We start from the raw sequence: 24,110 nt of genomic DNA, 5'->3' as shown, positions 1-24,110 counted from the left end.
TACTTGCTTTTCTGAATATAACCATGGGCTGGGCAGTTGTCCACTGGACAGTTGTCCACCAGCCAGAGCCATGCCCGTGATTTTTAACTAACAATGCCATTACCAGATTTTCTGTATAACAGGGCCTTTGATGCTACTGCATTAAAATATGTTATTTACTGCACTTGGGCTCGCTACAATTGCCTGTGGAAAGGGACTCCACAGTCACTGAACCCAACCGGTACTCTCAAACAGGCACGGGAAACCAAGATGACCATCTGCTGACACATGTCTGAGGGAATGACCTGCAGAAAGATAAAAAAAAAAGAAAGCATGAAGCCACACATTCAAAACATTAATACTGGAACAGTGTAAATGTTGAGTGCTTCATTAGGTGATTTCACATTATAACTAGTAAGTATGCTAGTCACAAGGACTGAGAAATAAAGAGCATTAAGCAACAGGTGAAAAACAAAGAAGTAAAAATTAGATAAATTCGATGGAAAAGAAACAGCGTGGAATTATACCGACAGTGGAAAATGCAGATCAGGAAGGAAGCTTTCTTTGATAATTCAAGAGGCAGTGCCTACTTTTTGAAGCTAGATCTGGGTGCCTTAGAACACGCAGCTACAAAAAGAAATTTAACAATGAAGATGACGCATGTGCTGTATGTGGTAACTCCAGTGAAACAATTGACCATAATATACTCGAATGTAATGATATCCATCCGGAAGTTGATTCAGGTGCAGTTACTGTTCCTGAAGCTCTGGGGTTTAGATATCAGTGGCCGGGTGAATCTGGAAGATTGGTGGCTTAAAAGCAGAGAAGTGACGTAATATTAGTAATGTACAAACAAAAATTTAATAAATAGAATGATGGTTTAGTTAACCAATCTAAATCAATAATTAAGATATAGGGAGAAAAATGAGCATGACAGCTACTGCTACCACCCGGTTTCAAAGGGGACGCTCCTATAATCCATCCATCTATCCGCCTGCTACTGCTGCCGAGCCTCCGTGCGCTCATGACGAAAATTCTTGCCAAAAGCTATGTGTTATCTTTTTGTCAATTTCAGCTATAATACACCACATGGAAGAGCCTTGCTACCATGAAGCCGATAATACAGCCTCATCTAGATTCACCGCATAGATTCACGGCCAGAAACTGCCACAGCGAACAGAGACGAGAAATTTGCAGTTCACAAAATGACAAAGGAAATGGCATGCTCTCAATTTACTGAAACATAATTCGGTATGTGTGCAGCGAAATCATAACTTATATGCAAGGCTTATTCCACTGTTTTTGGTTGAATGATTAGCAAGCAGTCAAACTGCAATACATGTGTGAGATGTGTGACACCTGTGAAAGACGCTTAGCAAAAATAGTGTATTTTTAACCAGTCGTTTGTGATTCTAAGGATTTAAATTTGTTGGAAAAAAAGTCCATTCTCAGGTGTGGATAATCAGATAAGTTGTCTAATTATCCATGATTATCATAATGCCCTCACAAATATGCCATTTACGTTATATGCCTATACTGTATGCAAATTAAATAGAGCAAATAGAACAAGCAAAGGAGGTCCTGTGCTCTAGCCCTTCCTAGAGCTAGAGATACAAGAGATTCCTAGAGACACACCAATTCAGGCTATGTTCGCAAGGTTGAGGCGCCGTCATTCAAAACATTATTAGTATAGATACGTACTAATAATGTAATAATTGATAATGACTCCATGCTATGTACCATACAGGATTCATCATCAATTATTGCAAGGCAACAGTCAGAACATTGAAAGATATAAGCCTAATGTTTCATACGCGTACAACTGGTTGAATTTGTGACACATAACTAGTAGCACGTATTTTCAAGATCAACTGCTGATCGAGACATATGTACGACATAGAGAATTATCCCATAAAGTAAGGTCTCGAGCATCTGCTTCATTGCGTGCCTGAAATCTCTAAATAAAGCATGCTTCAGAATGAAGTTACAGCGTACCATATGCTCAAATCCACCAGTAATGTAAGCTACCTGGTACCAGCTGACCTCTAAGCATGCAGCTACTGGGCAGGCTACCGAGGCGTGTTCTGCAAGTATCAAGCTGTTGAGCCTTTGGCAGCTTTTTCCTTAACAGCTCAGTGTTAGCACCTACCATGAGCTGGCACTGGAGGGCAAGTGCCCTATGACTAAATTTCTTCAGCCGACAGCAACAAGTCGGGAGGACTTGTTCCACCTTCCACCTTATAACAAATCTGGAAGTCTAGATATATTTGGGTGCTATCTCCATCTTGTTTATATTGTAAGCAAACAGCAAAAGCCAAACAACCTTAGGAAAGTAAGGTTCCAGACATGCTCCTCACCAACATTGTGCAATATCTGTATGCAGTCCGGAATGGCGTTCCAGACAATGTTGCTCTAATCACTTGCTCACATCACTTCGTCGCAGATGTAAAAGCTTTCCTGAAACGATGGGTATGTATTTTTTAATTTTACTATTGGGTTTGTATGGTTTAATGTCCCATAATTTTACTATCTCTTTTAGGGTATTTAATGAAATGAAGTCTAGTACTGCACACCAACAGAAGATATGCAAAACTGGATATGCCAGGGCATCTCATCATAAAGGGCCAGTGAGCCTTTTTTTACATTTAAGCCTTTTACAATTTCACACCACTTTACAATAATATTGCAGCTTTCAAGACTTCCATAAGACTTTTTTTCAAGCCCTTGATGAAGAGTATCAGATTGTCGATAAGGACATGAGATGCATCTACCACACTGCTGATGGACAGCTTTCTTCCTTCACTTTCCTGTATGCTTTAAATTCTGGCTAAGCACTGTGAACATCAGCAATACTGCATCGGAAATCCTGCTCATGCTAAAGACTACCGTTGCAATGGGCACACAACACAGACGAAAATAAAACAAGTCGAGAGAATAACACGCAGCCAATCCTGACATGTCAACAGTTCTGCACACTCTCCTGCTTGTCAGCCGGTCAAAGTTAGGCAAGTAAGGAAGGCTAAACAAAGTCACTCGCTTAGCCAAAGCATCTTAAGCAATGCGCCTGGTGCCAAATGATACTAACCAAAGCCATTTACTATGTGACCACACTAAATGCATAGCAAAGAGGAAATTCACAAAAAAAAAAAAACTGATGACTACCGAGAGTAAAACACGGACAATTGCCAATCATGAATAAAGATAATCAATCTCGTGGCACAACAAAGAAACCAAACATTTGTTAATGCATGATACCACCTCAGTCTTCATATGTAATAATGCATACCGGGGAAATTTTTCATGTCCATGAATTGAAGTAGTACCTCAGCGTACATCACATTGTTGAAACAGGTCGCTGTTGAGGGCAATGCAAAGGGCATCTTGCATTACCAAACCTTCAATTCCTTTCTTTTACCTGAACATTGCCCAGCTTGATACATAAAAGACAGGTCTCTGTTGCACTCTTGGTCTTGATTTTGTTTTATTTTTGTGTTTGCTCATTTCATATGCATTTAATCATGCTCCAGAAACATGCACTTTGTCGATAGCTGTCTTCCTACCTTTGCGATTTGTCCTGCACTCTTGGTTCAGTGTGCTTCATCACTAACTTGAGCAGCCACACACATGGATAGTGTGGCAGAGCAGGGCCCACAAATTCTCTAACTTGCACCCTTTTCCAAAATGTCCCCTTCGGTGAAACCTGACTGAATAAAACACTCGATCAGTGTGGTTCCACCTGCTGTGGCCTGCACTGCTGGAGCTGTACACCATGTGACAAAAAAGCACCTGATATAAAAATGTGATGAGGCACAATGTATAGCTGCACTTGCCTTCCTGCCTGATCAAATTTTACAGCAACAATACCAACGTTATATAATATTCGACAACTTGGAACTACCAGCTGCGCATTCTTGTCCCATGAGTGCTAACATGCTAGCAAAATGATGATGTATAGTAGGATTTCCACAGTACCGTCTTTGCCAAAAGTAACCAGGCTGCTCCGAAGGCTGGCGGAGCAAGCGCGCGGCCGTGTGGCGGCGTTGCGCTCGCTGTGGCTTATCGGTGCTTGTCAGCTCCGCGGGTACAATAGCTGACGTAACTTCGCACCCTCACTCTCATCCGTTGGATGATAAAAACTAGGCGCGTATGATGTGTCGGCTGCGGTTTCACGTGTGCGAAGCTTGGTAGAGCCCAGCGAGGGCGCTCAGTATAGCGACGGGGCTATTCGCTCTTCATGGCAACTGCCCTGAAGCAGATAATATGTCCCGTTTCTCGCTGTATAATTATACGTGCTTGTGTTCTGTAATCCGCTGCTGAAACGCACCAGCAGAATTGCGCTTTCCTGTGTGTTCCATGCGCCTGTACATCGCACCTCGAAATTTCAATATGCTTTCTTCAAGGTGCCTTGCGTAGTGCCACATTACAGGTCGTAACTAGGAAAAGCTTGTGAACCCTTTCAAGCCACCTTATCTCTCTTTTAGGCTTGCGAAATTGTGTTAGCCCTCGGGGTGACTGTTTAAAATATGTGCAATGATTGATTGTAACAAATTTTTGCACTTGCTTGTAGGTAAGTTTTGGTTTAAGTAAACTAAAATAAAACCTTCCTCGCGCTTACCCATTATATGCACATGATTGCTTTCCCGCTCGCGGAACCCTTATTTCAGGGCGACACTGTCTGGCAAACCTAGCACATATTCGTCCTAGAAACGAACAAGAGCTCACCGTGTCTACTATCACCTGTTTTTCTGTTTCCCGCAGTTGCCAAGAAGAGCGAATAGCCCCGTCGCTATACTGAGCGCCCTCGCTGGGCACAACCAGGCTTCGCACACGTAAAACCGCAGCCCACACATCATACGCGCCTAGTTTTTATCATCCAACGGGCGAGAGTGAGGGTGCGAAGTTACGTCAGCTATTGTACCCTCGGTGCTGACGAGCACCGATAAGCCACAGCGAGCGCAATGCCGCCACACGGCCGCGTGCTCGCTCCGCTAGCTTTCGGAGCAGCCTGGTTACTTTTGGCAAAGACGGTACATAAGCTTTACTGATTTGTTTTCTGATAGGGGCCTTTCATGAGTATTTTTTTCAAAATTTATAAGTTAGGCTCTGCTGTATGTGTATAGTACTAGTATAGTACTGGGTATAGTATAGTATAGTACTAGTAATGTCCCTACTGAAGGTGTGCACAGTAGACCTTCCGGTGAGATACCCATAAAGCTGGCAACGAGTTGGCCCGATTATGGGGCTTAGTTATTGCCCTTAGCAACCCAAGCTATGAGGGACATGCCGCAGTGAAGGGCTCCGAATAATTTTAACCAACTGAGGTTCTTTCATGTGCACCGATATCATACATACAGGTTCGCACTGCATTTGGCCAGGATCAAACCCAGATTCCCTGCCCTATAGTAGCTGAGTGCCCTACGCAACAAGCTTAGCAGCATGCCTTGGGGTTCAGAACAATGGGGAATGTACAATGCCTGAAAGCACTAAAATAGAATGAGTCACTGTTGTCATTGGTGTCACACCATTTTCTTGAGCAGGCTGATCAGTCTTGTCACCGACACCATTACCATTCCATGAACTGTAACAGCTGTTCTGAGCAAGGCACACTAATTTAGGATGAATAACTGCATTCATTGGAGGGCTTCCGTAGATGAATTTTTTTCGTAAACTTCTAACCAACATGAGTGCCCCAGTTAACAGCGATCATTTAGTCCACTTAACATGCACACAACACATGCAGTCATTATCTACAATGCACCATTTTGAGTTCCATACAAGATTTTTACTCAGGAGCTCCTATCATATATATGGTGAAATAAATGAATTGTTATAGCAGTAATGTTTTTTGCGCCATACATATTTACTTCAGTGCTACTATCAAGCAGCGCTACAATTAATACAGAGCACAGTCATTTCCAGTCACTGTCCTTAAATGACATTATTTGCGGTAAACGCTTCCGTGTTCTCTAGAGAACTCTCCGGAACAATGCACTGCAGCTGATCCAAAATTTGGATCGCACATATGAATTAAATGAGGTGCCAGTGTCGCAGCAGTATTCCGTTGCACACATAGTCGTGTCACGAAAGGCTGAAACAACTGCGCCTCAAAAAGTTTCGTGCATTTCTCGAAATTGCATGTTCATCCTGCATTATATCCCAGCAGCCTTGTTTGCAATGCCGCGAAAAACGGTTTAACGAAGAGGACATTTTACGGCTGCCTTCAAAACCAAAACCAGCGTTTACAGCAAATGTCTTGCGTCTTGCAGTGCTGGTGACTGTTTTCTTGCTTGTCGTTTTGTTGCCGTGATCATTACGTCAAACGAATTGTTCCAAGGACAGTTACCTCAGCCATTCCACAGCGTGTTGCGCGTGCACCTTGCGCGCGAAAGGTGCTGCGCTACGTGTGCACGTTTGCGCATTCCATTTACGTGTCACAACGAAAATGACGGCAGTTGTGCACGTCATGAGTTGTTGCTTCCCGCAAGCTGTGTGCTGTAATGAATTCATTGTTACGTAAGTTGTCTTGCTGCATACGGTCTAGCGTTGTTTTTTTTCCTGATGACTACCTACATTCCCGCACACCATCGCGTTCGCATGCTGGCGCTATGTCGGGTACGTCTCGTGGCTACCGATAGTCGGTCGAAGCACTCGGCCCAGTTCGCTTATGCAGCACAGGTCGCTTTACTGTTGATGGCTATGTTCATTCATGTGGTACGGTTTTCAGCCATGAATATCTTTCTACAACATGATGCTGTTCTGGACACTTCGACGATTTGCTGAATGCATGATCAGACTTGTGTGGCCTGATCGCGTGCATCTTCATGACTGTCGTCTGCTGTTCTGTCAAACTGCAGTGGTGGTTAGCTTAATTAAGTCTAATTCCATTGCATAAACTGGCAGGCATTTGTTCTTTCTTGGAGGCACGTGCCACTTTGGAATGATGACAAGTTTTGGGGTTAAGAGTGTAATCCGTTGAATGTTCCAAATTTTTCTTCGTGTATGTGCAGCTCGCCCGCGTCTTTCAAGTGATCCACTTCGTCGAAACGTTGCGGCGAGTCCCAGTGACTGAAAAACGTTATTACATGCGCAAAACTGTTCAAGCTAGCTTTGCGTTGCATTGCAAGAAAAAAAAAAGTATTGTCTGAACGTGAGCCTTTGTATCCCATCTCACTGCATGCATAACAACTGTGTCAAGGACACCTGACACAAATAAATTACAGGAGCAGTAATTCTGAAGCATAAACTTGGAAATTTTTATTTTTTTTCACGTATCTGACTTCTTGAGTCAAGGAGGTGAATCAAAGAGTGGCTACAAAAATAGATATCGAAGACCAGCAGAGGGGCCATTAAGGCATAGATGCTCTGTCGAGACCTGTTGTCAAGCCTTCTTTGGCAAGGATGCAACACGAATGGTAGCTGTGGTTCATTTCTTCAGGAAGTGAGACCTACATCTGATGAATGCCGACAGGGAGGGAAAATTTGTCGTGCTCGCACTCATCCTGTACCCAGTCTTGTGTGTGTTCTTTTCCACAACTACCATGTCTGAAGTCAACCTCGCTGTATATACGAATGCCACATACGGGCATCTCAAGAAAAGTATTGAAGTCATGAGGACTGGAGCTAAACACTTTATCTGTTTCTTTGTTTTCAAAATCCATACAGTGGAGATGTGAACGCAGACTTGCCTAAGAGTGATCTTCTGAAGAACCTTTCTGTTGAGGTGTGCCTAAATTTAAAAAGTAGCTGTTTTTCTAGCGCAGTGTAACGTGCATAGAGCTCTTTTACAGGTGAGGAGATTTAAGGTTCTTTCCTCTGTATGCCTGCAGTTCTTATCTTTGAAAATTGCCTGTAGCTTCAGTTCATATAAGAAACACCCATGCAAGGCTCTACAGGAGAAGCGATTTTGCATTTAGAACAGGTAGACATTGTTCTTTCAGTGTTTTTTTTTGCACACCAGTAAAATCAAATGCTATAAGATGTGTCGGCTTGTAATTGTAATGGCTCGTAATTGTTGATGTGATGTGCTCGGTTTCCTCAATCATTTTAGGTGCAATTCTACTTCCGGAAATGTGGGAGGAATCATTACCTCAGTCACTGTAATTGATGCGAAAGAGCACAGGAGAGATCTTTAGTTATTCTGCATTTTGTTTGCTGGTTAGCTTAATGAGGACATTATCATAGGTTGTACAAGACAGTTATTACAAGCTCCCATTCCCGCTAGTTGACCTTCTATGTGACAATCATGCTAACGCATAACATTCCATGTCCGCTGCTGTGGTATATACCAAGTGTCCCTGCACTTGGTATATTCCGACTGATGATGAGGATGATGACATTGTTCAAGGCATGCTAAGAGTAAATAAGAGAGGAGGAGAGTTTGGCCTGACTTTGTGTGAGCTGTCATGTTTTTAGGGCTTTTCATATACAGTATATAGGCTTACTTGTAATCCACTATGTACAGTACACGAGCTATTCAGTTGCATGCCATGTGGTGCTGTTACAATGATGCACGCATTATAACAGTTCTTGTACCGGTGCTCAATTTCCAAACTGATCCAGCTTTCACTGCCATTGTTCTGCCAAGCACTGGCAAATATATTTAATATCTGCGACCATGTTAAATGCATATTAGTTTGCAGTGTCCAGACATGGCTGAGAACGGAGATAAGGACACTTTTAAAAAGAATATTTCTGCTGCTCATGCTTGTGGTGATCATTCTGCACAATAGATAGGCGGGCGAGTTAGTGATATATTTAAAAAAAAGAGTAATAGAGCGAACAACGGGGATACTTGTGCTGTGTTTCTCTAGCCTTCATCCCCATTGTTCGCGGTGTTATTTTTTTAAAGAGCTTTCTGCTTTTACACAGCATCAAGGCTCTTGTTATTAGTGCAGTTCAGTCGTTCTGTCTTGTCCGACTCTTAGTGACCCTATGGACCATATCACGCCACGCTTTCCGGTCTCCCTCTATCTTCCTAACATGACATAACTTCATCTGCAGCGCCTCGAAGATGCCATCTAACCATCGCGTTCACTGCCTACCCCTTTTCCGGTGACCCTCAACCTTTCCCAAAATCAAATCTTTCTCCAGCGATTCCTCTCCTCTCATCAGATGACCAAAGTAGCTGAGCTGCAACATTAGAATTTGACCCTCCAATGAGCAGTCAGGGTTTATGGTCAACAATATTGACTGATTTGATCTTCTGTCCGTCCAAAGAACTCTCAAGAGTCTCCGCCAGCACCACAATTCAAACGCGTCAATTCTTCGGCGGTCAACCTTCTTCACAGTCCAACTCTCGCATCCATACATCACAACTGGAAAGACCATAGCACGAGTTATACAGATCTTGGTTGGCAGTGTAATGTCTCTGCTCTTTACTAGGCTCTCTTTCCCAGAAGCAGGCATCTCCTAATTTCATGGCTGCAGTCTCCTTCCGGGGTAATCTTGGAGCCCAAGAAGAGAAAATCTGTCACAGCTTCCACTTCTCCCTTGATGCTCCATTACTTGGTAGGGCAAGACGCCATAATCTTTGTCTTTATAATGTGCAGTTTAAGCCCTAACTTCTCACTCTCTTCTTGTACGCACATCAGAAGTCTTTTGAGTTCCACTTCACTTTCTGCCATTAAAGTGGTATCATTCGCATATCTAAGGTTGTTGATACATTTCCGAGCAATCTTCACTCCAGCTGAAGACTCGTCCAGACTTGGCCTTCATCATGATGCACTCGGCATATAGGTTAAATAGGCAGGGCGACAGTATGCAGCCTTCTCTCACTCCTTTCTCAATCGGAAACCAATCAGTAAGACCATGCCCAGTTCTGACTATTGCCCCTTGCCCTTCATATAGCTTCCTGAGGAGACAGATGAGGTGATTTGGAACTCCCATCTATTGGAGAGCTTGCCACAATCTGCTGTGATCTACGCAGTCAAACGATTTCGCATAATCAATAAAGCAGAAGTAGATGGGTTTCCGGAACTCTCTTGCTTTATCCATGATCCAGCTAAGGTTGGCAATGTGGTTTCTAGTTCCTCTGCCCTTGCGAAACTCAGCTTGCATGTCCGGAAGCTTGCGATCCACATACTGCTGCAGCCTACCTTGGAGAATTTTCAACATCACCTTGCTAGCATGCGAAATAAGTGCGATCGTGCACTAGTTGGAACAATCATTGGCACTGCCTTTCTTTGGAATGGGGATGTAAACTGACCTCCAATTATGTGGCCACTGCAGGGTTCTCCAAATTTGTTGACATAATGTATACAGAATGTTAACAGCGTCGTCATGGTTGAGGTTTTGAAGCAACTCAGCTGGAATGCCATCAATTCTGCTAGCTTTATTCTTAGCAAGGCTGGCTAAGGCCCATTCAACTTCACTCTTCAGGATGCCCAGCTCGAGATCAGTAATCACAACCGTCTTATGTTGTGTTTGCACGTCCGGGTCCTTCTTGTACAGTTCTTCTGTGTATTCCTGCCACCTTTTCTTTATCTCTGAGGCTTCAGTGAGGTCCCTGCCTTCTTTTTCCATTATCACGCCCAGCTTAGCGCAGAAGCTTCCTTTAATATCTTTGATTGTCTTATACAGAGCTCTTGTGTTCCTCAATTGGTTGTTGTTATCAACTGCTTGGCACCGTATGTTCAGGAAGGCATTCTTATCTCTTCTTGCTATTTTCTGAAAATCTGCATTGAGAACCTTGTATCTTTCTCTTTGCTCCATAACTTTTGCCATCCTCCTTTCCTCAGCTATTTGCTAAGCCTCTTCAGATAACCAGTTTGCTTTCTTGCATTTCTTTTGCTTTGGAACTACCTTAGTAGCAACTTCTTGTATTATATCACAAACATCAGTCCACATCTCTTCAGGCTCTCTGTCTTCTAGATCTAATTCTTGAAATCGATTCCTCACTTCCACAGCATATTCTGATGAAATTTGATCCAGATCATACCTGAAAGGCCTTCTAGTTTTCTGTGTTTTCCTCAATCGAAGCTTAAATTTGGCAACAAGAAGCTGATGATCAGTGCCACAATCGGCCCCTGGCCTTGTTTTTACTGCTTGTGTAGCACTTCTCCATCTCTGCCTGCAAAGAATATAATCAGTCTGATTCCTGATGAGACCGTCTGGTGAAGTCCATGTGTACAGGTGCCTCTTGTGCTGTTGAAAATGAGTATTAGCTATGGTCAGGTTGTTTTCTTGACAGTTATTATTTTGGCATTCAGGGCAGCTCGCCAAATTTGTTTTGTACTCATGGCAAAATAAAAAAAAGAAATTGATGTTATAGAGTTTTGTGTAACTTAAATTATGCTTGGGTAATCAAAGAAATTAGTAATGGAATCTGTTTAGGGGAAAGATAATTAAACTGAAAGTAGAAGAAAAAACGTGCCGATGGTGGGAACCGAACCCACAACCTCCGAATATTGCTTCCGGTGCTCTTCCAACTGAGCTACATCGGCCGCTGTCCCCCCTGCTACTTTCTTGATTATTAATGTTGTCTATATACGAACCTTGAGAGTGTTCACCAGCGCCACCCTCAACCATAGCGGCGGACGTGGAAAGTCCTGTGTTACCGCCAGTGTCACTTAGAACGTGATCAAGAGCGAGGACAAAAGCTGTGCTAGAACCCTCTTATGCTACCAATGGCTTCAAGACTGCTAGAACAGAGACCCCCGTAAGCTACAAGCACATAAATGAAGGGGAAATGAGGGTGCTCGTTATAATACATGAAGGAAAGAAGCCAACAGTCGGCGAGGCCAAGGAAAATTGGGGATTGTACTTTATGTCTTTCCATTTTTTAATTTTTACTTGGGTAATCACAGAAGTTAGTAATGGAATCTGTGCAGGGGAAAGATAATTAAACTGAAAGTAGAAGAAAAAACAATGTGCCGATGGTGAGAACCGAACCCTCGACCTCCGAATATCGCGTCCGAGCACCGGACGCGTTATTCGGAGGATGCGTTATTTCTGTGATTACCCAAGTAAAAATTAAAAAATAGAAAGACAAAGTACAATTCCCAATGCTTTCCTTGGCCTCGCCGACTGTTAGCTTCTTTCCTTCTTAAATTATGCTTAAAATTTGAACACTTTTTTTTCTTTTCTGCCACGGGATCCAAGCTTGTGATCCCTATCATCATTTGGAAATGATGCAGTGACCTTGCATCAGAGATCTGGAATGAAAAAAACTGCAGTAATGTGATCTTAGTTTCTTGTAAAAAGTGGTTTTGGCAGGTGATGCCACTGTCTCTCTTTTTTCACATTACCTAGCTTAACTCATCACTGCTTTCTATGACAGCAATCTGTTTGTCAGCTGCAGCTTCAGTCTTTCTTTGGTGTCCCTAGAAAGGCTGACAGTTTGGCTGACCGGTTTGACATTGCTCCTCACTCAATTTTGTGCTGTGATTTCTTTTTGCTTGTGCAGAACACCATCGCAGCTGGAGCTCCAGCTGTCGTTGCTCATCTCGGATGAGGAGGAGAGTCATGACTGGTATCTTACGGCACAACAGGCACCCCTGTGTGATGAAAAAGCAACATTTGTGCTCAGTGATGTGTACAGGAAGGTGGTGAAGAACCTTTACGAAGGGCCCATATACCAGATGGACTGCATAATTGAGTGGCCAGCTACGATGTGGTTCAACTGGTCTTACAATACCACCAGGTAGGGGTTTAATTTTGAACTGGTCTGCACATGGCTTAGTTACTTCATTTTTACCTTAACTGCTAACCTGATGCACGTGAGATATTTTGGGAGGGGTATGCAAAAGAAAAGTATGAAAGGTGAATGAGAAGAGAATACGTTGTAAGTACTCGCACAAGAAGAGCGAAAAGAAGAAAAGTAGCTAATCAAACACAGCTTGGGTAGTACCAAGGTGTAAAATATGAAAAAAGGAAGTGGATTACAAAGGTTTGAAGCTGAATATAGGAAAAAAAATAATGTTTAAAAATTCAAAAATGAATATCGTGCAACTGAAAAAGTGATCAGAGGAGCACATAGAAGTATTGCGTGTGGCATTTTGAAATTCAGAATAGGCTACATATTTATGGTTGTGGGGATTTTAGTTTCACTGTGAGCTGATGCTTTTCGAAATGCTGGTTCCAGTCATGTTTAGTAATAGCCCATTTAAGCCCGTAAACTAAAGTGCACTTGTGGGGAGTGTCTCTCACGAAAAGTGCACTCTGAATTTGTTAAACAATATAACATAAGTGCACTCGAGTGAGAGTACGTTCGCAGAATAAACTTCGAGAGCCGTCTGTAGCTTTGCGGGCAGTGATTTCTTCGTCACAGAACGTATTGTGTAAATGATATGCATACAGGTTGACATACGTGTTTTGTAGGTATCTTTATTTGAGTAATTGTTTTAAGATAGCTACAAGCAAGGCATCACATAACAAAAACATGATGTAAATATGTATGCAACTTTCAAATTAGGCTTTGTTCTGGCACTGTGCCGAAGCCATTTTCTGTTGTATCTGATGTTTATTGATATGCAGTCTCCTATTAATGGGACGATATCAAACTTTAGTCATTTTTTTGTGTTCTGCTATATTAGAAAGCAGTATTCTGAACTTTAGACCTGGAAGTGCACATATTTCTTTTTAAATATTTTATATAGTTGCCAATTTCTTATCTGCAAGGGCACTCTGCTCTCTCATTTAGCACTGTGCAGCGTAAAGTGTCTTGAGATGTAGAGTGCACTGCCCGTATTAACTTGCATGTTTCTCGAGGGTATAACCCCTGGTATTTGTCCGAGCGATGCCTGATGCACGAACATGCGTCCATGTGTCACAAGCATTCCGCTTCGTTGCACAGGTTCCCTCATTTTTCCATGTTAGGCGTCACTTTACTCTGTTGGGATGAATCAGTATCCACCTGCTTTCTCCCCTTCTCACTTACACCAACATCAATGTCGCATAAATAAGCAATGTGACCTTCCAGCCCATGTTGCTAAAGAGGGTCCTGCCAATCTTATCTCCCTTTTGGACCAAAGAAGTGAAAGCAGTGTCAGTAACCCTGTTACAGGAGGGCCCACAATCTTGTGTTAATGGATGGCATCTTCATTATGTCCACCGTCAACCTTCATCACAGAAAGTTTAAATGTACAGCAATCAGTTATCATCTGCCACCGCACGTTCCACTGCTCATACCCAGATCCCCTTGACTCCATAGATGGCGCACATGCTGGAAGTCAGTATATAGACCTGTTGCATCGGGACAAGTGAGCACGTATGCACTGGCCACACGCAGTAGTGTGCCACGGCAGAGTCCTTCAATACTCTAACGGTCATGAAACTGCCGCCCAAGACAAGAGCGGCTGCCAGGGGCGCCATCGCTGATCGAGGTGTCAGGAGATCGCGCCGGCGCCATGCGATAGGGTTGATCCTGGGACACTCTCATTCACACTCATGCAGTTATTTCCTCTTCTCATTACATTAAGCGAAATTGATCACGATTTTCCAGTATCCACTGAAGGTTCATAATATTAGTCTGCCTGATGCTTATAGGAAAAGCACTGCCAGCAGATCCACAGCCCAATCATCACTTGTGATTTTCTGGTTGTGATGTAGGGACTTCATGCTTATAATGCGACACTGAAACTGTGCTGAAAGGTGTGGTGTGTTCTTTAACCTGAAACATACAGGTTACTCCTGCATAATACGCAGTAAGGCAACGGCCGCGTTAGCAGGTGGTGCTCGCTTGATTCGCTCCGCACTTCGGTTGTTCGCGCAGCTTGTGTGCCTGCCTGTCCTAGCCATAGCATTATCCATGTTTGAACCTTTGGATTGCTCGGCAGTAATCGTCGTGTGATTTCAATGGAAGGTTGAATGTATAACTGCTGTTGTCGCTGCTGGAGCACCGCGGCATCAGACTAAGATTACCAACTTTGCAGTGCAAAATAAAAGCTGCATTTTTTTTTAAACCTACTGCCTATTTCCACTTGTTTTTTGGCTGGTAAGTGGATAATTTGACGCTACTCCTGTTAAGCCATAGTACCGTTTAGTACATACTTTTTCTGAGTTCCGGCCAACTACGGATTAACAAGGTTTTACTGTAATATGAGCAGTGTGATACCACTTGGTTGGTTTCCCATAGAACTGAATGTAAAAAAAGTGTGAGAGAAGCCACATATGGTGAACTGCTTTGCATGTATATCTGTAAAGACTGAACTTTCTCATTGATAGGAAACTGTGGTGACCCTAAGTAACGGCCAAGCTCTGACCATGTTCTTGACTTGCACGTATCTCGCGTGCAACACGCTACCGATGACCGACTGTGTACAAAATGCTGCCTCTGTTTTGTGGCTTAAGAAAGCTCTGGCGGCACATTTTGAACCGGCACAGTGTTGCATCGGTTAATGCTCATCATTGTGGAGCAAAGGTGGCCAGATATTTCCACAGCATGCATTGCCTGCAGCACATGGATAGGCATGTGGTGTGCCCCCATGGAGAGGATAACAGCTCTGCTACAAATGGAGCAAGGTTAGAGAAAGACGTGGCTATCCTGCCGGGCACTTTCAAAGCACTCGGACAGGGTGAAAATATGAAAACAAAAATAAAAACAAATGGCAGCCCCTACGTTTAGCAGTGTGAAGTGATCTGATGCCTGCACTTAGGAATGCCAGCAAGGCAAAAGCCAGCTTTGCGGTGTTGGCAATTTCTTATAGGCCCAGGTAAGGAAAGGGAATTCGGAGAATCTTCAAAATTCAACATGCCTGTAAGAAAGGCTTTGCTATCACACTACAGCAAACGTTCAAACATTTGTCTTACTCATTTGTCACTATTTCATTTAACAATGATTGTTAAACTGTGTGAGGCAGAATAAAGCCAGTAATACACTAAATCTTACAATATAATCGCCTTGTTAATCCTCGTGCTCTGAGTGGCACTGATAACATGTATAGCAAGCATGCCTACCACGCATTGATGCTACCAAGACAAGCACATAACGTGGCTGCACATTGTTTTGGCTGCAGCTAACGTTTCAATTGATGTAGTGAAATTAATAATTTTTTTTATTTGTTTTTTTCTTTAATATTGTTCAGAGAAACTACACGAACAGTTGGTTGAATGGACCCATAGCCTTTACGGCTAGTTATGGGTGCAAATACAAAACAAGTACTATGTTACTCCAGACCTCGTAATGAAAAACTTCAAAATTAGCACACACAATATAATTCATTCCGACATTCCCGTGGAAATTAGTGTTTTAAAGATGCCGGAAAGTTATAACTTCATTTGGGACTTCATTCCACACATGGGCTCCACAATATTGTAGAAGTCTCCGGCCGTACATATTATAACAAGGTGGTTGTTATTTGTTAGGCTGTTATTTGCAGATCTTGTTTGTTTCTTTGGTAATCTAAATAAACTAAGGGGCAGGGGTTAGATTTTATTACAATGTTTGCTATTTCAGCTATCTTCAGTTTATATGCCATTGATAGCAGTAGGATGCGAAGCTGCTGAAAGAGTGGCTTACTGGGGTATGTACTATTTGAATAAGTTATTATACGAATGGCTCGTTTTCGAAGGCGAGAAACAGGATCTAGGTATGTTTTATATGTACCACCCCATGTTTCCAGACAATAGGGCAACTGACTGTGCACTGTGTAAAAGTCGTACCCTGGCACCTCCATCAAATGCAGAGGGGTTTATTAGGGGTTGATCGGAGGACAGGAGATGGTGACCGGTGACACAAGACGATCGTAGAGCGAAGCACAATCTCGTCCGAAAAGGACAGACCGAGCTTCCCGTGCGTGTGCCAGCTGATCGGCCAGGAACCCAGCAGTCTTCATCATCGTTTGTGTCGGCGCTGTATAATCTTCCTTGCAATATATATATATATATATATATATATATCTTGTGATAGAAGGCTAGGTTGAGACAGCAAGGTCGTGACGGCAAGGCCAGCGATGCCTTGTCTAGCGTTTTAATCCGATGACAAAACCCAGGCGCGTGCCGGAGGTGGCGCCACGGGACGATGATGATGGTATGTACAAATGAAAGAGGAAGATCATGGCATGTACAAATTAAAGAACATCCCCGGAAGGCTCACAATATATATATATATATATTGTCACCAACACACGTAGCAAGCAGCACAACAACCGAGCTGGCCCTTTTTAATCAAGCGAAAAAACTCGAGAGAGACGAGGATGACGCTTAGCCACGTGCCAAGCCATTCGGCCACTTGGTGGCGCCAAAAGATGGTCAGCAGTGTGGCATTGCCCCCCTTCCAAGGGGCATCGACCCGATGCCGCAAACGTAGGGGAATAGTCTAAAAGCGGGGCAAGTAATACGGGAAAGTCTCTGGCTCTGGTTTGGATCCTGAATTGGTTTACCGACTGTAATAGGGCTTCATTCTGGCAACGTGAACTATTTCAGATTTCGGCTGCCGAGAGGAGCGTACAGTGCCTTGTGGTAGCACCTCGTAGTTCACCGCGCTGAGGCGGCGGAGCACCTCGTAAGGTCCAAAGTATCGCCGCAGAAGCTTTTCAGAGCGCCCTCGCAACCGTATTGGGCTCCATACCCAGACTTGGTCGCCGGGCGTGTAAGTCACCTCTCGGTGTCGCAGGTTGTAGCGCTGGGCGTCGTGTACTTGTTGGTGCCGAATTCGCTGTCGGGCAAGCTGGCGTGCAGCTTCTGCGTCACGAATAAATTGGTCAGCCCCCACGACAGTGGAGGGAGCAGAATCTGGAAGAAGCATGGCATCCAGCATAGTCGAGGGTTCGCGTCCATGAACCAAATGAAATGGAGTGAAGCGTGTTGTTTCCTGGAGTGCAGTGTTGTATGCGAACGTGATGTACGGCAGAATCCGGTCCCAGTTCCCATGATCATCGTCTACATACATAGAAATCATATCGGCAATTGTCTTGTTAAGCCGCTCAGTCAGTCCATTAGTTTGAGGATGATAGGCTGTTGTCTTGCGGTGGGTGGTGCCACTGAGTCGAAGTACCTCACTCGTGAGTGCCGACGTAAACGAGGTTCCTCTGTCAGTTAAGACGACTGTTGGCGCACCATGACGGAGTACAATGCTGTGAATGAAGAAATGCGCAACTTCATCTGCGGTACCACGTGGAATGGCCTTGGTCTCACAGTAGCGGCTAAGGTAGTCAGTGGCAACCGCTATATACCTGTTACCCATGGAGGACTTCGGAAATGGGCCCAGTAAGTCCATGCCGACCTGTTGAAATGGGAATTTCGGGGGATCGATAGGCTGTAAGAGCCCAGCTGGTTTAATGGGTGGTGTTTTCCGCCGCTGGCACTCACGGCAAGTACGGACGTAGCGGTGCACAATGGCAGCTAGCCTGGGCCAGTAGTACTTTCGGCGTATCCGTGCCAATGTGCGAGAAAACCCGAGATGGCCGGAAGAAAGGTCATCGTGGCACGCACGAAGAACTTCGTCATGTAGCGTTGTGGGTACTACAAGCAGATAAGCAGTTTCTGTTGGACCGTAGTTCTTCTTGTAGAGCACACCATCACGCAGGCAAAATGACGACAGTCCGCGCCTGAAGAGCTGAGGAGGAGATGACACGGTTCCTTCGAGGTATTCAATGAGGGGTAAAAGTTCAGAGTCAGCCCGCTGCTTTCGGGATAAGGTGGACGTCGCGATAACACCAAGGAAAACGGAATCGTCGTCGGAGCCGTCCGCGTGGCAGGGAGTAGGGGCGCGGGACAGACAGTCAGCATCACTGTGTTTCTTGCCGGACTTGTGCACGATTGTAACGTCAAATTCTTGCAACCGAAGGCTCCATCGAGCAAGCCGACCCGATGGATCTTTCAGGTTTGCCAGCCAACACAGAGAGTGATGGTCGCTCACGACACGAAACGGACGACCGTACAAATACGGACGAAATTTCATGACTGCCCACACAACAGCGAGGCACTCCTTTTCGGTAGTTGAATAATTAACTTCGGAACGGGACAAAGTGCGACTGGCGTAAGCAATGACACGTTCTGCACCGTCCTGCCACTGAACAAGGACCGCACCGAGGCCAACGTTACTGGCATCCGTGTGCAGTTCCGTGTCGGCCTCTTCGTCGAAGTGGCCAAGTATTGGCGTACATTGGAGACGGGACTTGAGTTCCGTGAAAGCGTTTTCCTGGTCGGGGCCCCAAAAGAACGGCTCGGCGTCTTTTGTCAGGCGGGTCAGAGGCTCAGCGATCTTGGAGAAATTGTTAACAAAGCGACGATAGTACGCGCAGAGGCCGAGAAATCGACGCAAGCTTCGTTTATCCGCTGGTTTGGGGAATGAAGAGACAGCGGCCGTCTTCTCTGGGTCTGGGCTAACACCTCGAGCGCTGACAATGTGGCCGAGAAATTTCAGCTCGTTAAAAGCAAAGTGGCATTTTTCGGGTTTTAGAGAGAGACCGGCAGATCGGATGGCCTCGAAGACAGCGCGCAAACGTTTCAGGTGCTCGTCGAACGTGTCCGAGAAAATCACAACGTCGTCGAGATATACGAGGCATGACTTCCACTTCAGACCAGAGAGTACAGTGTCCATCATTCGCTGAAATGTGGCAGGGGCCGAACACAGGCCAAACGGGAGCACTTTAAATTCATACAAACCGTCTGGCGTAATAAAAGCGGTCTTCTCACGGTCTCGCTCGTCAACCTCTATTTGCCAATATCCACTGCGGAGGTCAAGGGACGAAAAGTAAGTGGCATGGCGAAGGCGATCGAGGGAATCGTCTATGCGTGGCAGGGGGTACACATCCTTTTTCGTGACGTTGTTGAGGCGTCTGTAATCCACGCAAAACCTCAAGGTTCCATCCTTCTTTGCGACGAGGACAACAGGCGAAGACCAGGGGCTCGTCGACGGTTGGATAACGTCGTCCTGGAGCATTTCTGTTACTTGGCGGCGGATGGCATCACGTTCTTTTGAAGACACCCGGTAAGGACGCTGACATAGTGGACGTTGGTCATCGGCAACTATAATTCGGTGCTTCGTTAGTGGCGTCTGTCGGACCTTGGAGGTTGATGCAAAACAATCTCGGAACGAATTGACAAGATTCTCTATGCAGCGTTTCTCACTGGGCGAGAGGTGCGGGTTCACATCAGTCTGAATGGCTGTAGGCGTCGCATTGTCGGGGTCTGACGTGTTGGTTAAAGCGTACTGGCCTGTACATTCTCCAAGTTCTTCAAAATAAGCGACCGCCGTGTTCGCCGTCAAATGTTGGGGTTCACATGTGAAGTTTGTCACTAGCACGTTGGCTTGGCCACGGACAAGTTCGACAAGGCCCCGAGCTACACAAACTTGTCGAGTTAGAAGCAGTGACATGTTTGCTTCAGCAATGCCACTTGTGCCGGTGCTATGATCACATTCGACTGTGACGAACTTGCTCGCACGCGGAGGGATCGTTATGTGGTCGTCACAGACACGCAACATCGTTTTCCGGAAGTCCGTGTTGCTATCAACGGCTCGCTTCGTTGAAAACGATACCATGAGCTGCTCCCGAAGGTCTATAACCGCACCATACTCTTGAAGAAAATCCATGCCGAGAATCAGATCTTTGCAGCACTCTTGTAACACGGCAAATGTGCCAGTGAAAGTAAAACCGCAGATCTCTATGCGGCAAGTGCACATGCCAATCGGCGTCATTACATGACCACCGGCGGTACGCATCATTGGCCCAGACCAAGGCGTCAGAACCTTACGGAGTGCCGTGGCTAGCTGGCTGCTCATGACGGAGAAATCGGCGCCGGTATCCACAAGTGCAGTCACATCACAACTGTCGGCGGTTACAAAAATTTCCCCAGAAACAATGCGTTCGCAGCACGTCGGTAAGTTCATCGGATCGGGTCGTCGCCGCTCGGGCCGTCGCGTCAAATCGTCGGGTGGAGGCTGTTTAATCTGAAACGTAGCGGCGGCCCCACCCCCGGAGGTCGCCGTGTTTAGTTTTCCCGGTGAGGGGACGTGCCTCTGAATTGCCCAGAGGAAGAGTACCGAGTGGGCGAAGCAAAACGCTTCGGAGATGTCGATCGCGACCGCCGTTGTGGTGACGTTGGCTGCATCTCGTTAGCAGCCAGGTACTCCTCAATCTCCTGTGGTCTTTCGCCATAGCGGGGTCGAGGCGCGTTTGGTGGAAATCCTCTCAAGCCTATTCTCCGGTATGGGCAATTGCGAAGAATGTGACCAGGTTCGCCGCAGTGATAACAGAGCGGTCGTCTGTTGGGCGTGCGCCACAAGTGCGCCTTGCTGATAGTGGGACGCTGGTATTGCTGTGGCTCGACGGGGCGCAGATCTTGTTGCTGCTCGACGGGGCGCATGTAGCGAGGCGGTGGTCCGACAACGGGACGGAATGAATTTGGCTCGGGAGCAGGTCGACGTAAGACATCACTATAAGTCATGATGCATGGCTCCAGTTGTGGTGCTGGTGGTGGTGGTGGCTGCACCGCTCGCCGAATTTCATCACGGATGACGTCCACGGTAGAATAATTATTTGCAGAGGGAGCATTCAAGTGGAGGTTTTTTAGCTCTTCGCGGACAATGCTCCTCACAAGCTCCCGCAATGCCTCGTCGCTGGCTGCTGGCACGGACGCGCAGCAGGGTGTGGCCGCTACGCTTGCCTGGCGGCCGTATTGGGTACTCCGTTCCTGCAGGGAACGTTCCATGCTGGTAGCTTCTCTCGCGAAATCTGCGACAGTTCTTGGGGGGTCGCGAATGAGGCCAGCGAACAACTGCTCCTTCACCCCGCGCATGAGGTGCCGTACCTTCGTTGCCTCAGGCATGGTAGGGTCGGCCCGATTGAAAAGTCGCATCATGTCCTCGACAAACATGGCCACACTCTCATTTGACTGTTGAGACCTTGAACGAATTGCAATCTCTGCATTTTCTTTGCGTGCACTCGAGCTGAATGTTGTAAGTAACTCACGGCGAAAGGCTGCCCAGTTGACGAAGGATGCCTCGTGGTTCTCGAACCACGTCTTGGCCGAGTCTTGCAGCGCGAAGTACACATTCATTAGCTTCCGCTCGTCGTCCCATTGGTTAAATGCAGCCACACGGTCAAAACTGGCCAACCAGTCTTCCACATCCTCTAACCGGTCACCATGAAATGATGGCGGTGATCGCGGGGCGAGAAGGACGAACGGTGGGGCGTTGCTGGAAGGCTGGCTTGTCTGGCTGCTCGTCGTGGATGTCATGGTTCGTAGCGGGGTGGACAGCGGTTCAAACTCAGGTTGTAGGCCTCGCAGGCGACGGCTGGCTTTATGGACAGGAGTCGCGTCCACGCGTTGCTGAGCAGCGTCACTGACGTCTTCGGGGGCAACGTACATGGGATCTTACCCAGCACCTCCACCAAATGTCACCAACACACGTAGCAAGCAGCACAACAACCGAGCTGGCCCTTTTTAATCAAGCGAAAAAACTCGAGAGAGACGAGGATGACGCTTAGCCACGTGCCAAGCCATTCGGCCACTTGGTGGCGCCAAAAGATGGTCAGCAGTGTGGCAATATATATATATACAGATAGACAGAGACTGGTTGATAGGTAGGTAGAGGGCAGGGTAGGGCATGGCAGGGCAGCGCAGGTTTATATCATGATATAATACTGAAGAAGACCAACACTGCCTTCAGGCTGACCTGTATAATGTCACTCTTTGGTGCAATAAGTGGCAAATGCAATTAAACCCTGTTAAGTGCACTTTAATGAGTTTACAGACAAAAATGTACTATTTCTTCCTATACTCTGAACCGTATTCCGATTCAATCCCTAACATCCTACTGGTTTTTGGGTGCACTTATATCCCCGTCACTAACCTGTAAGCCGCACATCGAACTAATTATTAGCAGCACTAACCAGAAGTTAGGTTATTTACTCCGAAACTTCAGCAATGTCCCAGCCCTTTTAAACTTAATTCCCTATAAAACTTGTTCTTCCCAAATTCCAATGCTGCCCCTATTTGGAACCCTCATCATGCCACCCTTTGCATTGTATTGGAGCTTGTTCAGGATAACGCAGCTCTAATTATAACTCTATCGCAAGTATAACAGCAATGAAATCTAACCTTTCTTACCTTCTCTAACACAGCGTAGAAATTTTTGTGCTTAAGCTTTTTGTAATGAGAGCTACATTGGCCACAGTCTCACCATTTTGCCGTGCCTGTCCAAAGAAATAAGAAAAAAAAAGAAAAAGAAGGAAGGAAGAATTAGAAAAGATGAAAAAGAGCCAGAAGCAGAGAAGAAGAGACACATAACTTAGTAGTTGGTAGAGTCGAACAACAACGAGTTGCAAGGGCAAAAGGTTGATTCGAACTTTGTGACAGCGGTGTGCCCCAGAGTTCGATGCAGAGATGATGTCATACTACTAGAAGTCTTCTACGCACGAATGAGAATGGTCAACGATGAGACAAAAGGGGTGCTCATATGTGAAGTGATTCCCTTCTAGCATAAAGGTTAAACCATAGAGTAAACTGTTTAGTGCAAAAGAAATGTCTTTACTTTCTGGCCAACCCTAAGCATTGCCATGCAGATTACTCTCATGTAACTCCAGGTTTAACCACAAGCTAAACCACAGCTAACTTTTTCATACACTTTATTATCCCCAGTCACAGCACATAAATCTTATAACTGCACCCAACTATCGCTCTTTTCCTGTCGACCATCAGCACAAGACTGAATCCATTTTTAGCCATACAAACACGTCCTAATATACACTAAAACCTTGTTAATTCGAAGTCCTTGGGACCGCGAAAAATATTAGAATTAACCGGGGTGTCGAATTATCAAAAATGGACGAAAAATGAAAAACAATTGCACGATACCTTGGTTCATCAATACAGCCCCTTTATTTAGATGTTCACTTGAGGTAGTCATCGATGCGTGACTGCTTGGCACCGTAGTTTGCGGCACCGTGTCATGTCCTCCAGTTGACAAATTGCACAGCATATCACTGTTACCACCACTACACTCCACAAAACTGCGCACGACGTTTAGCGACTCTACGACCGCAGCTAAAACCTGTGCACGGGCAGGTTCAGCATCAGGATCATCGTCGTCGGAATGTCCTCTGTCAGTGATCTCTTTCGAAGTCCGCATACGACATTTGCACATCACATTCTGCATTCATGTAGTCCATGAAATTGCAGCTACCGTCGTCTTCAGCGATGTCGTTCATCCGCACACAGAGTGCTTCCCCTTCATTGTCTAATATACT

The 24,110-nt window shown here is 45.4% G+C and overlaps 1 protein-coding gene across 1 annotated transcript in view; it reads left to right on the top strand.

The window, feature by feature from the left end:
* LOC146172108 (uncharacterized) overlaps window positions 1–24,110 on the top strand; it is a 111,781-nt gene that overhangs the window by 74,452 nt on the left and 13,219 nt on the right. The window contains exon 6 of the mRNA XM_084586014.1: window positions 12,383–12,619. Coding sequence (XP_084442140.1) covers window positions 12,383–12,619 — 237 coding nt within the window. The remainder of the gene's footprint in view (window positions 1–12,382; window positions 12,620–24,110) is intronic.

Source organism: Amblyomma maculatum, unplaced genomic scaffold (assembly GCF_055883805.1).
Source record: "Amblyomma maculatum isolate TAMU_Amacu unplaced genomic scaffold, ASM5588380v1 scaffold_13, whole genome shotgun sequence".
NCBI lineage: Eukaryota > Metazoa > Arthropoda > Arachnida > Ixodida > Ixodidae > Amblyomma > Amblyomma maculatum.
This window is presented reverse-complemented; position numbering and strand designations above follow the sequence as displayed.